Source organism: Haliotis asinina, chromosome 4, assembly GCF_037392515.1.
Source record: "Haliotis asinina isolate JCU_RB_2024 chromosome 4, JCU_Hal_asi_v2, whole genome shotgun sequence".
Classification (NCBI taxonomy): domain Eukaryota; kingdom Metazoa; phylum Mollusca; class Gastropoda; order Lepetellida; family Haliotidae; genus Haliotis; species Haliotis asinina.
In genome coordinates this window covers 41100356-41115185 of record NC_090283.1, presented here as the reverse complement: position 1 = coordinate 41115185, position 14830 = coordinate 41100356, and the positions used below count along the sequence as shown (strand labels likewise).

The window sequence follows — 14830 nt, the reverse complement described above, 5'->3', positions numbered from 1 at the left end:
GCATGAAGGGCGAATACCAAATATGTATATAACTACGACTCACTACAGCTGAAACATGGCAGATAGAATGTAAAGGATATGTGTGCGTTATGAACCGTTTGTAACATCTCGGTATTACAGGCTGAATACCTTGTATTTTCATTTGGAGCACTTTTTGTGCGCATTTATTTCAAACGGAAGTAAAACTACTTCCGTGTTTACAATTCTTGCGCATGTCTGAGTTTCATGCCGTCGAGTTTGAAAACAGCGAAGTGTCAGATCACTCTCTTTGCGACTGTTGCAAGGTATTGCTGTGTACTAATTTGAGCATAAACAAATATGTTGACAAAGTCTGATGTGACCCTTTACAGCCAATTACAGCTTAAATGTATGTAACTGATGTTATTTCCATATTTAATATTGGCTGTGCGTATTTTGAGAGTTCATGTTTGTGCTTGTCTTTACAAATTACATTGAGAAATATTCATGTGAGCAAGTTGGAGAGTTAGAGAGTTAAGTGAGTTCGTTCGCAAAGTTGAGTTAACCCGAAGCTATAAGATACTTTCGAGCACATATTTTTATACAAACATCCAAGGTCAAATAATTTGGAACAATCAGTCAATCTACCCAAACTAAATCCTACAGAGAGAGGAGACTTGTATGATCAGTAACTGAGTAAGGTATCAAAGAATGTGTGCTGTCACACACACGCACACCAGACAGACTGAAAGATGTGTTAGAAATATTGTGCCACATACATTCAGGCCGTGTTTGTTCAAACCCGCGATAATCCAATTCCACTGGGCTAGCTGTAGTAAATCTCGTTTACTATGTTTGAATATTGTTTACTTGTTTACTGTGCATTACTCATTAACTGTTGATACCTCTTGTGCATCATTCTTTGGATCAAGACGTTAATTAGTGATAATGGATTACCTAATTACACCTGGTTTTGCTTCATTAATCAAGCGATACATCAAAAAGTGCCACATAGTCCCTCCACCATGTGAACTCCATTGATTAGCGCTAATCTTCATTGGTAATATTCAATAGTAACTGATAAGTGAGATGACACTTCTGAATTGAACATGTCATTACTTTGTGATTTTGATCAATTTATAGGTGTCACCTTTTGTTAGTTTCAGTAATACCTGTCATGCTTACTTGCTGTCGGGAAGTAACTCTCCTGCAGTGGTGCATATAATGTTTTTTTGTTTCAGTTGTCCGTACCTTTCACTATCCAAATGTTTTTGATGAAAAATGAAAGTGTTCAGGTTAATGCAACCTGACTGTATATACTGACTGCATTTAGTAGCTAATAGTTGCATTGCATGACATGTATGAAACTATTGAGATGTACATAAGGTATTACTTATGAACAGACTTAGTCAAGCAGCAATGCAACACTACAACTGCTGGTATGCATTATGGCCTTTTGCAAGTTCTGAACCACTGCCAGTATTTCTTTACACTCTTAATTTCATTTACTCACTCATTATTCATGAATTGAATTGTGCTGAAGTGAATAAGACAGACAGACACACCTTATACCCATACTAACCAGAGAACATGTTTGATATTGCAATGCAAACATATGTTTTTTTATTGCAGTGTAGAACAAGAATAGTGGCAAGACGAGTAAGTTGGTGATGCATAGAGTAAAAAGAAAGAGAAGTAATATTATATAGGAATCAAAATCTCAATGGAAGAAGAAACTGACCACTTTGTCCCCATAGCCCAGGAAAGGGGAGATAACTCACCAGTGTCACCAGCTGACATAGATACATATGATCAAGATTTCCAAGCGAGTCAAAGACGACAGAGTCCATACAATGAATATTCAGAAAGTAAAGAAAATGTTCCTGATTTCAAAGCAAACTTTGACTCTGCTGATGCATTAAGAACTGTGATACGAAGAGATGGAAGTCCAGTTCTCAGCAGCGAGCGTAAGAGAATGTTGGAGTATGTCCCAGATGATAGCGAGGAACTGTTTACACCTGCTAAAGCTCTCAATTTCACAGATGCTGATGAAACTGGAACTGATGTTGGCTTTGATGATCAACCAGGACAAGATGTTTCTGTGGATAGATACATGGAATCTAATGGTATAGATTTAATGAATTTTGGTTCTCTTGGGTCTGGAAGCCAGAGGATCATAGAAGGTCATGATTCATCGCCGCTGGACCAGAGGGTTGTTGTCACAGTGGCTCCTGATCAGGTCCCTGCATCATCAGCACATGCTTCATCAGTTCACATGTCATCAGTCAGTGTGTCACCTGGGGCCTCGCACCTACGTAAACTGTCAGTGGAGTCGCAGGAAATTTCACCCCATTTGTACGACAGCCTTGATGAGAAAGAGGAACAAGTTTATCATTATGGAGGCCAAATCCAGTCTCAAAAAGAACCTAGTTATGCACAAAGATCTGTTCCAAGTGTGTTCAGTCCAGTGCAGTCTCCACATCATGCAACACTTTCCTCTTCAAAAGAACCCCGTAATATTGTTTTGGGGGGATCCAGCTTGCCATCGAGCAATGTATTGGCTCATTCTTCGCCTCAGTCAGAACCGCCTTTAACCTCATACGCAGGTCGTAATGATGATCACATGGAGACCATGTCTCATAGTTTGCCAGAGAGAATTAATCAAAACAATTTTGAAGGATTTGGAGAACATTTGCAGCATAAATCAAAAGATTCTGCCTTGCAAGTACCTGGTTCATTGTCAGAATGGGTGACACCAAACGTGTGTACAGTGGACACCATTCCTGCAAAAGCACCTGTAAACCACATAGCATTGAACATTCAGAGAGTGAAAAATGCTAGTAAACTTAACAAGACTGAATCTGCAAAGAGCCAGAATAATGGTGACTGTCCCAGGCTTAACAGAGTAGATCAAAAACCGATTGGGGGAAAGAATCAAACTCAGAATCCCGTTCGCCGACCAATCAGTAATCAGCCTTCGGGGCAAGCAAGGCCAAAGGTTCAAGGTTCTGCTGACCTTGACCAAAGACATTTTGTGACCAATCAGAGGCAAGGTCAACAAGGGCAAATGAGTAAAGTGCAGGATCAAAGTGTAAAGGTTACTTCTCATCCTGATAAAGGTTCCCTGTCTGGTTCTGTTGTGACTAGTGGTCGCTATGGTGGTGTTGGTAGCGAAATTAAAACAAACATGGGTCATCGGAATGATGTTTCAAATAGTCCTGGCTCAAGGATGAGGTATGATCAAGATAAGGGTGTGGTGTATTCTGGGCCTGAGTCACGGGAGTTTCCTTCTTCTTACATGCGGCAGAACTATCATGATTCAAATATCAGCCCCCGAATGTATGATCATGAGGCTGTGAGCACACAAGTAGGGCAGATGAAGTCACCAGAGTCTCTTGGATACAGCTTCTCTCCACAGCAGGTAGGTAGCATGGTTTTTCATCCCCCCAACATGTAATGCGGGGGTGATATAGTCGACGCCTCGTCTGTCCATCTGAAATCATTTTGATTCCAGAGCATAACTCAGAAACCGTTCAATATTTTTAGACCAAACTTGATAGATATAATAATCTGAACCTGTGGTTGTGCCTTTTGCTATTTACAGATTTTTGCCATTTATATTTTTTTTGTCTTTCCATGGAACATTTTGGTGTTTGTCTAATAGTGGGGTGGGCTTCGTTTCCGGAGGAGACCTCAAAAACCTTCTGATGACTCTTGTTTTAAAGTGTGGGAACTTCAATTAAAATTTACGATTGAAAAAACTTATGAGATATATCAAAGTCAGTCGATGTTGATATGATAATCATGATATTGATAGTGAATGTTCTGAGAGTCCACCGGCACTTGCATTTCCTTATGACCATAGTTATGTATACAGTAATAATAGTAATATCTCTTGAAAGATGACTGGTGAGTGATGGCATGAATTTTCTGCAACTACAGGAAATCAAGGATAAGTTGGGCACTGAACTGACAATTAACCTGTTTCAGCAAGTATGAATGTCACCCACTGGCGCTTGCCATTGTAAGCGATGGGGCCCCAGGTTATCTGCAATCATGTGTAGTTCAATGGGTGAAGCGCGTGGCCTGTCTCAGCAGCTGTGTCAGGAATGTGTTTCATTGTCATGCACTGCATGTGCACTAGCCTACATCTGCTGTCCATTTCACAAACCAGATGGGTTTGCTCATTGACGTGCACCACCTTCTTGCACACAAGGTCTCTGCACCATCCAGCCTATCCTTGGTTGCCAGTATTTCATCATGACCTTTTACATTTTGCTTGAAGATATGCTGAATAGCAAAAGAAATGCAGCTGTGTTTTTCAAATAGAGGACAAAAACAGGAATGCTTACTTTAATGAGATATAATTTTTTAATTATAAGGACAATCAACTTGGCTATATTATTGACAGATGAAGATTTTGTGTCCGCAATCAAATATGGGCTCCTTTCCAGTCACCAAAGTGCTTTAGATTGAGCCCTTCTTGAGTACAAAATATACAAACTTCATCCTATGCCTTAAATGGGTGAAGGGTTTAAGATTTGGGTGCCTGTCTACAAAGTGATCTTGGCGCTAAAGTGATCTTATGTACAACAGCACCCAGTTTATTTCCTGGAATAAGCATTGATTGTCATCACTTAAAGTCTTAAAGATTTACATATTCAAATTTGTAAATGGAATGAAAATGTCCTGTAAAAACTAAAATGTCGATTTAATCCTGGGGCTCTCCTGCAAGATCACTGAAGCTGACTCCTTGGATGAGTAAGCTTTTGTCACATTCTCACTCCTGTTTACCCACTGACAGATACACTTTGGCTGTTTCAGGAGAGAACAAGGGCTGGAGATGTTGCACAAGATATTCATGGCATGGAGGGTGTTCGCAGCCATCTTCAGAGCATGTTGAGGCTCTCCAATGATGTCATGAAAGGTACTTGAGACATAGCATCCTGGTATCTAAATGTCTAAAGGGGCAAGCAGATTTGATTCATTGACAGTGCTATTAATTTATTCTTTTTCAGAAGAAGTCCTCCTTGGGGTACATATAAGCATTTTTATGTCCATTAAAAATCCCTACGACAGTTGTAACTATTTTGATAATAAAATATTTACAAAACAAAAAACTCGTTTTTGTCTTGTGGGACCACCTTTACAGGGCCCCCCAGGCCCCCTACAGCCAAGAGCAGGTAACTCTGGCCGTCTACCTCGCACCTCACTTTTCATGCTGTCGTTCGACTAGAAAGACGTGTGTGGTCCATTTAGATAGTTTTTGTGCTATCTGCCTACGGAATTATGAGTGAGAAAGAGTCAGCTACTGTATGTATGGTTCCTTTTCTTTCGCACGGGCGTTAGTTGGAATTTCTTGGCTGAAATTTTCATACATATATTGTTGTAACTTTGCCGGTCGGGTCCTATCTTCCTGTCATGTGGCAGGCAAGATGGCGGTCTTTATGGCTTCTTTTTAGTGCGGGAAGTGTTTCGCTTGCGTCTCACTTATTCCTACGTGTTTCTTATTAGTATGTTTTACATGCTAAGATGTCTTAACCCATTTGCTCTTGTTTCAGAAATCAAAATGGGGATGTTGGTTTTTAAGACTTTTCGTCTTTTTCATTGCATTACGCACTTGTGTGTGCACACTTGTTATTGCATTTATCCGCTTATACTTTCTTGTTTAGCTGGGTTAATGTATTTTGGCAATTTATTATCGCCCGTGCGTTTATATTTTGCATATTGTGTGTTCAATTGCGTATGTTTTCTGTACATCAGTTACCATTAGTTGGTTCTGATTGTTACAGTTTTGGGGTGCACCCAAGTCTTGGGTCTAGGCTCAGGCACGGATGCTGTCCCTGTGGGAATCTCAGATCCAAGCTACGGCTCTGGTGTCGTTTTCCCAGCTGGCTCTAGGGGTTTTGCACCGAGCACCGGCTCAGGTGCAATTCCGCTTGCCGGCACCGGTCCATCGGGTCTCGTACCGTTGGTCACCGGCAACCTAACTGGTGGTTCTCGAGCACCGACTTTGCCGCCTGCCTCGGTTCCGCTCAGTGCATCGGGTGTCCCTGCTTCGGCAGTCGATCTCACGGGGTCTCGGCACCCTGGTTTTTCAGTGAACCAGAGGTAGGCCGACTCCGACAACTCGGCTCTTCTGGGTCTGTTGTCCTTGTTGACGGGTCCCTTGTGCGTCGGGGTTACCGGCAACCTAACTGGTGGTTCTCGAGCACCGGCTTTGCCGCCTGCCTCGGTTCCGCTCAGTGCATCGGGTGTTCCTGCTTCGGCAGTCGATCTCACGGGGTCTCGGCACCCTGGTTTTTCAGTGAACCAGAGGTAGGCCGACTCCGACAACTCGGCTCTTCTGGGTCTGTTGTCCTTGTTGACGGGTCCCTTGTGCGTCGGGGTTACCGGCAACCAAACTGGCGGTTCGAGCACCGGCTTTGCCGCCTGCATCGGTTCCGCTCAGTGCATCGGGGTCCCTACTTTGGCGGTCGATCTCACGAGGTCTCGACGCCTTCTTTTTTCGGCGAACCGACGGAGGCCGATTCGGAGCTTTTCGCTCCGTTCGTCCCCGGGGCAGGTACGCGAATGGATCGCGGTAGCACTGATCCAATTCCACGGAGTTTCGTCTTCCTGGGAAGTGTTTACTCCGTGCAGGGTAGCCGAGATCAAGGGGCTGTGCCGCAGGTGGTCGTCCCTGCGGACGCCCCCAATCCCGCGGAGTTTCGTCTTCTTGGGGAAGCGTTTGCTCCGTGTAGGGTGGCTGAGGCTCAATTGCCTAGTTTACCTTCACTCCTCAGTGAGGTAATTAATCCGCTCCTGTAGGGTAGCCGTTCGCGGTTCGATCTCCCGGAGCTTGACCGGCTACTTGATGGGGGACGATGCGCTATTTGACCCTCCCGTTGTCGACGAGTGCGTGTACGCCTCGATCGTGCTTGGTTGGTCGTCTGGCCACTGCCAGGCGTCGGCTTGTCAGGGTCGCCGCTTGCCGCTTTGTACCTCATCGAACCAGGTGTTGCGCTCGGTTTCCGCTCCTTTGAGGAGCAATATCGGAACGCCGTGCAGCAACTTAAGGTTGCGGTGCACTCAGCCTACCTCTCTGTCTTGCAGAGGGAGGTGGTGTTGCAGGAGGACGGGGACGAGAATTTTTCCTCGTCCACGTTAGAGCGGCAACTTACGGAGGTGCATTCACATTTGACGCGCGACTCAATGCGTTCACGAGTCAGATGATATCTGCTGTGATTGGCCTTCGTAGGTTATGGCTGTCGCCAGGTATTCACCGGCTACACAGCAGGCACTGCTGTCTCTGCCTTTCCGACTGGGCTTGACCCTGTTCCCGGGGGCTTTGACGGGAGTTAGTGAGGCTGCGGAGGCCGTTAGTCAATTCAAGGACTCTTAAGTCTTTTCTTGAACAACCCTCCACCTCTTGCTCGCGGCCTTCGGTGCTCAGCTCAAGCTATCCTGCGACTCAGTCTAAGGATGCGCCGAAGTGGACTGCTCCACTACAGGCACGGAAGAGCAAGGGCAGGGGTAAAGGGAGTACCTCCGGAGCCCTCAGTTGTCCCGTTGCAAGCGGCAATCTCTGCCGTCGGTCGGGACACTTTGCCTTCTACCCGAAATTCCTGTGGGTGGTCGCCTCCCGTTATTACTCAGGGATGGCCACACGCCACAGTGGAAGCGAGAGCTTACTCCTTTTGCCGGGATTCGCTGCACTCCGGTGCCGAAGTCGCTGGAAAAGGTGGCAATCCTCCGTGCCGAAATTCAGTCTTTACTGGACAAGGCAACTATAGAGATGGTTCCATCAGGACAGGAGACTATGGGGTTTTACTCCACTTATTTCCTGGTAACCAAAAAGAACGGAGGGTTCAGACCCATTCTAAATCTCAAGGGTTTGAACAACTTGATAGAGGTGCCGTCTTTCAAGATGGAGACACTGAGGTTAGTGATCTCGTCTGTAGAGGCAGGGGATTGGCTTACGTCAATCGACCTCAAAGACGCATACCTCCATGTACCGATGCATCCCGAGTTCAGGAAATACCTTCAGTTTTCCTTCGACGGGGTTTGTTATCAGTTTCGTGTGCTCCCCTTCGGCATCTCCACGGTGCCAAGGGTGTTCACCAAACTCATGCTAGTACCAGTTCAGGTCGCCAGGGCGCAGGGCAACTTTTGTTTCCCGCACCTGGACGACTGGATCCTCAGAGCGCTCTCCCAACACCTAAGTCGAGAATCCACACAGTAGGTGATGAATATTCTCACTAGGCTAGGTTGGGTTATCTATCTTAAAAATCAACTGGTGCCGAGGCAGGATCTGGTTTTCTTAGGGGCGAGGTTCGAGACAACCCGAGGGGTGGTTTCTCTGTCCCAAGAGCGCATTTTCAAGGTACAGGGCATAGTGTTAAGGTTCCTTCAGTCCCATATTGCCTCAGCATGGACGTGGTTTCAGTTGCTAGGCAACATGGCGGCGACGGTGGACATAGTCTGGCGTGCACGTCGGAGAATGCGTTCCATTCAGCAGGCGTTAGCACAACAGTGGTCCCACTCGGAGAGCTACGAGAAGAATCTGGCTATTCCCCAGTGGTTGATACGTCACTTGCGGTGGTGGACAGATACCGGGAATCTATTCAAAGGTTTACCTCTGATGACCCCGGTACCGTCCCTCACAGTTCAGACGGATGCCTCCCTCACAGGGTTGGGGGGGATGCGTCCTGGGCGACCTCGCGATGTCGGGACTATTGTCCGACCAAGAGGCGACCTTGCACATCAGTGTGCTAGAGTTGAGAGCTGTGACGTTGGTGTTCGAACGCTTCGTGGATCAGGTTCGAAGCCGAGTGGTTTGTCTAGAGATCGACAACCAGACGGCGATGTCCTACATTCTGAAGCAGGGCGGCACTGTGTCTCCGTCGCTCCTTCAGGCGTGGCAGTTTTCTACTATGGTGCGATCAGTTCAGCATACTGGTTATGCCTGTGTGTCTCCCAGGGGCCGACAACGTGCGTGCAGATGCGATCTCACGACGTGTTCTGGCTCCCCACGAGTGGTTGCTCGATCGGGAGATATTCGGGATTATCTCCCAGTTGTCTGGGTCGTTCTAGGTGGATCTGTTTGCCTCTGGAGTGACGAACTAGATTCCGGGGTTTTTGTTCGCGGATTCCTGATCCGAGAGCGATTGCCGCCGACGCCTTCCAGCGGGACTGGACGGACAGGGTGGTGTCGGCGTTTACGCCAATTCCCCTGATTTCCAAAGTTCTGTCTCAGCTTGCCACCCAACCAGCGCGGCTACTAGTGCTTCTCGCACCTCTGTGGTAATACCCTGGTCGCAGCCTCACCCCAATCCCCAGGATTCAGTGGGTGGCCTGGCCACTGTCCGGAATCGTCTCCAAAAGAGCGGAATTCCTGCATCAGTTGCAGACATAATTCTGGCTTCGTGGACGGATTCCACGAATGTACAGTGTGAGGATAGATGAGCCTGTTATGCGCGCTGGTGTGGAAATAGAGATATTCTCGATCCCTTTTCTTCGACTGTAGTTGAAGTATTGGAGTTCTTACCGTCTCGTTTAGAATCTGGCTTAGCCGCTTCTACGATTCGAGGCTACACCCTGGCTATTTCAGCCTTCCACATACCCGTTGAGGGTGCCTTGTTGGGACAATACCCCCGGGTACAGCGTTTTCTTGCAGGCGTGGACAGACTGCGTCCGGTCGTGAAATTTGTCTTGAGTATTGGAATGGTTACCCACTCCTCTCGTTTATGACTTGGCCAACTCGTCGTTACAACTGTTAAGTTGGAAAACGACTTTTTAGTGGCGGTTACGTCTGGTAGACGTGTTAGCGACTTACACGTCATGTTTTCAGACCCGGATCTTACTATGTTCCACAAGGATCGGGTTAGCATTCGCTTACCGGATTCATACCGCCCAAAAAAATTCGATCATTCGCTTCGAATGACCGCGCCTATCGATCTAACTGGGTGCATGCTGCCTGCGTCGTCTGATAATACATACCGTAAGGTTCGTGTATTAGACGTTATGAAACCTCTTAAAGTTATTTTAAGAGAATAGCCTTGCTCCATACGGAGAAACAGCTATTTTGCTGTTGTGGTGGCGGAATGGCTGGCTATCCGACTGATACACAGATGGCATCCCGATGGATTGTATCGGCAGGCTGCAAGGTCTATATACATAAAGGCTTATCTCCCCAAAAAGGGGTTGTCAGCTCACTCAGTGAGAGCAGTGGCCACGTCAGAACCGTCATTACCAACTGAACAGACACTCACGAGAGTGTGCTCGGTTCGGTCAGTCAGTTCCCTGCAGTAGACAGAATAGTTCTGCTCAAGCTGATTAAGCTTTGTTTGATAACTATATCTGTTTGCACTCGGTATTGGGTAACTATCCATTCCCATTTTATCGGCGATGATATTTGGTGATGGTTTCTTAGTCCCGCCCTCTTTGGCTGGGTGCCTTACTTTCCTTTCCATTTCCCTGCTTAGCTTGCTAGTGCGGTATGGACAAGGCTCAGTTTGGCGAGTGTCCCGTACGTCCAGGTCTCCAAACTTTGATTTGGGTGGGCGGGGTTTCTCATTTGGGATTTCCCAAATTCTAGCCAATGGGCATGTAAGCTTTGACAAGCGGGTCCTCAGCTTTGTCACGCCCCCGACTTGATTGACATCAGCGGTCAGGTGACCAGGTCGGTGCCTTTTCTATTTCCGTGTGATTGTAGATTTGCACTTCGATCGAATGGACTGTTGCTGTCAGACAGAATACCACTCCCAATTGCTTCTCTTCGGGAGTCTGTTTAATGCTTATATGTACCCCAAGGAGGACTTCTTCTGAAAAAGAATTATACAAACCTGTAGAGGTTATGAATTCTTTGAAGAATGTCCTCCTTGGGGTACGGCCACCCTCCTCCCCTCATTCTGTCTGATACGTTCAGCATGAAAAGTGAGGTGCGAGGTAGACGGCCAGAGTTACCTGCTCTTGGCTGTAGGGGGCCTGGGGGGCCCTGTAAAGGTGGTCCCACAAGACGAAAACGGGTTTTTTGTTTTGTAAATATTTTATTATCAAAATAGTTACAACTGTCGTAGGGATTTTTAATGGACATAAAAATGCTTATATGTACCCCAAGGAGGACATTCTTCAAAGAATTCATTACCTCTACAGGTTTGTATAAATTGGCATCTTCTTACTGTTTGTTCCAATAATTCTGATAATAGGATGTTTCATGTCTATATCTCACCAGTCTTAGTAAACTTAGTCTCAGTGTATTTTGTTACACTCCACCACCGAGTCTAACAAAACCTTATGGGAGATTGCGTCAGGTAACCTTTGAGATTGACCAATCAGAACACAGCTTACCAAATCACGAAAGTGCACATTCGCACATACCTTTTGAACCTTTTTATCGCGAAAAGGTTCGTACCCGAACGATTCCAAATGCTATTTAGCGTATGCTCGCTTCCGGGTGATGCACACAGCGTACGTACAACCATGACAACATTGAGTAAATAGTCGCTGAAAATAGTGTTTTTGGCAATATTCAAGGATGTTTTTTTTCGGAAATATTAGGTAATGGTAACCATGTCAGCAGAAACCCCAAAGCGTATATACTGCAGTTCAAATAACTGAGTTATATGCGGATTTTTGTTTGTGGAGAGATCAGTGTCAGTGACCTGAATATATTGAAAGTCCCTCCGATCCCAAAATAGTAGCCGTTGTCTGATTGGTTAAATCTATTTAACTGTCTCGCGAAATTATGAACCTCAGAAATTGTCAGATGATTACTGTGATGGAAATAGGACAAAAAATTATATCAGGATATTCCTGGTATATAGTTAATCTACTATTATTGCACTGTGGTTTTAGCAACATGCCATAAGTGGCAAATGTTACAATGTTATAAAAGTTATAAAACCTTTGGTTATTCTTCTTTAGGAATCCCATGAAGGTCTGGTAAAGAATAGGCCTTCAGCAAAATTTGTTTGCCATAAAAGGCCGCTATGCTTGTCGTAAGAGGTGACTGACATGATCAGGTGGTCAGGTTTGCTGACTTGATTGACACGTGTCATCAATTTCCAATTGTGCAGATTGATGCTCATGCTGTTGATCACTGGATTGTCTGGTCCACAGTCAATTATTTACAGACTGCCACCATATAGCTGGAACATTCCTGAGTGTGACATAAAGCTAGACTCCCTCACTCACATTCTTCAGGTTTATAAGAAATGACAGATAAAGTATGCAATATATTGCAGCATGTATTGCTGTACATAACTCATTTTTGCAATATGACAGTCATGCTAGTGGTCAACACTAATGCTGATTACTATATCAGAGAGCACTGTAAATGTCATGATTCTACAGTATGACTTGTCTGTTCTGTCTTCTGCATTATGTTCGTATGTTTCAGCGGAGTCAGGGAAGTTTGACCACAGTGACACAGCCAGTCAGTTACTGATGGATCAACCACTCAACAGACAGCTCAAGTTTGACACAAGCTCTTTCATGGGGTAATCATCCAACATTCATGTCTTGGTGTCAGTACAAAACTGATGTGGATGTAAAATGTTGCATTTGTCCGTTTCGATACAGCTTACAAGGTTCGTGTGTATTTTTGCTGATGGTGATTGTTGTGTGCCATGTTGGTGATGCTGGCATGTGGATATTGTTTCAGGCCAAGGGTGCAAGAAGAGGTGTCAGAACTGTTTGAAAGCTTCCCCAACTTTTCTTCCAAGATTTTTTCCGACTTGTCTGCCACCAGTGTAGGGAGACAGGAGGGGTCAGTGCACAACGAGAATGTGTATCTGCGAGAGGTGATGGAGAAGGAGCGATACAGGAGAAAGGTGGGTGGCTAGATGAGATGTATGTGGTGTTGGTGGATGGATGGGATGTTGGTGGTTTTGGAGGATGGGTGGGATGTTGACTCATGTTGGAGGATGGGTAGAATGTAGGTGGTGCTGGAGGATGGGTGGGATGTGGGTGGTATTAGAGGATGTGTAGCGTGTGGGTGTTAATGGAGAATAGGCAGGTGGGATGTGATTACTTTTGACCTGATGGCCGGATGTAGGTGCTCTTGAAGGATGGAGGGGATGTGGGTGGTGTTGGAGGATGGAGAGGATGTAGCTGCTGCTGCAGGATGGGTGTGATGTAGGTGGCGTTTGAGGATGGGTGGAATGTAGGGGGTGTTGGAGGATGGGTGGAATGTAGGTGGTGTTGGAGGATGGATGTAGGTGCTGTTGATTAATCAGTAGGGTGTGAGTACAATAGGCATAAATATGAAGGTGATTTAAGACCCTGGTGTTCATACTATCGTAAATGTACTGAGAAATCAACACAATGCAATGATGAGACGATAGTTTGTAGATAACCGGAAGTGAGTTATCATATGTGTCTTCTAACACTGAAGACTGTTGTTTTTTTTTGACCATTGTAATTATGGGTGAATATTGGTTTTCATTTCAGCACTGTGAACAGCATATTCAACAGCTGAATGCAAAGGTATTTCATTGCCATTCTTACAAGAAAACATCCTTCCAAAATATCCAGTGTTTCCATATTTTATAATTATCTCTCAAGTATAGTAAGGTAACTTACATGTTAGTGTAAGAACTGAGCTGCTTGTAACCTAATTGTCAAATATTAATGACATGTGTGTTCAATACAGTGTGTCAAGTATGCTAATGCTGTGAGTTCAGTACAGTGTGTCAAGTATTGGTGTGATTGGGTGTTCAATACAATTTGTCAAGTATTGGTGACACTCTGTTCAGTCTATCAAATATTGGTGACTGTTCAATACAGTGGGTCAAGTATTGGTGACATTGGGTGTTCAAAACAATGCATCAAGTATTGGTGACACTGTGTTCAATACAGTGTATCACGTATTGGCAACGTTGTGTGTGTTCAATGCAGCGGGTCAAGTATTGGTGACGTTGGGTGTTAAATACAATGCATCAAGTCTTGGTGACACTCTGTTCTGTCTGTCAAGTATTGTTGACAAAATGTGTTCAGTAAAGTGTGTCAAGTATTGGTGACATTGTGTATGTTTAATAGAGTGTGTCAAGTATTGGTGACATTGTGTATGTGCAGTAGAGACTGTCAAGTATTGGTGACACTTTTCAATTCAGTGTGTCAAGTATTGGTGACACATGTGTTCAGTACAGTGTGTCAAGTATTGGTGACATTGTGTGTGTTAAATACAGAGTTTCAGGTATTAGTGATACATGTTCAAATACAGCCTTTCAAGTGTTGGTGACACATGTTCAGTACTGTGTGTCGAGTATTGGTAACACACATGTTCTACTTCAAGAGAATGTGTCAAGTATGTGTTCTATTCATTGACAGTTACTGGAGACACAACAGCAGCTGGCTGTTGCCGTGTCAACAGACAAGAAGAAAGACATCATGATTGAACAGTTGGACAAGGTAGGATTAATGAGGAAGGCATTATCATTGTCAGGTTAGTTTCCGACTGACCAGGATTTCTCGTCCCAATTCCATTGGTGCTATGGGTGGTGGGGAAGCTTAGCGTTTGGAGGCTTCACATGTCATGCAGAAGACTTGCTTGCCCACGTGGCGCCAATGTGTAAAGCCCATTTCTGGTGTCCCTGCCATTGTTGCTGGAATTTTGCTAAAAATAAAGTGATAAAAAACATACCCACCCATTGGTTTTATAGTGAACTTGCCATCTCATCCAGACACTGAAATAGTGCTTGTTGTAAGATCTGGTGGATGAGGATGATGTTGTCACAATGTCTAGTCTGGCAGTGCGATGGCTGCTCATGACATCAACCTCGGGGTTTGCTCACAGAATTTTTTGCAGATGATGTTACTGGTAAGTTCCGCCACAGCATAATTCTCATTGAAATGATGCTTGAGTTTGGTGATATTAAGTATTGCGCTC

The 14830-nt window shown here is 45.1% G+C and overlaps 1 protein-coding gene across 1 annotated transcript in view; it reads left to right on the top strand.

The window, feature by feature from the left end:
• The first annotated feature begins 200 nt into the window (after nt 1-200).
• Nucleotides 201-14830, top strand: part of LOC137281552 (interaptin-like) — a 37439-nt gene continuing 22809 nt past the window's right edge. Inside the window, exons 1-7 of the mRNA XM_067812856.1 lie at nt 201-284; nt 1591-3379; nt 4783-4885; nt 12341-12440; nt 12605-12773; nt 13393-13428; nt 14272-14352. Of these exons, the coding sequence (XP_067668957.1) occupies nt 1682-3379; nt 4783-4885; nt 12341-12440; nt 12605-12773; nt 13393-13428; nt 14272-14352 (2187 nt within the window). The 5' untranslated portion in view covers nt 201-284; nt 1591-1681. The remainder of the gene's footprint in view (nt 285-1590; nt 3380-4782; nt 4886-12340; nt 12441-12604; nt 12774-13392; nt 13429-14271; nt 14353-14830) is intronic.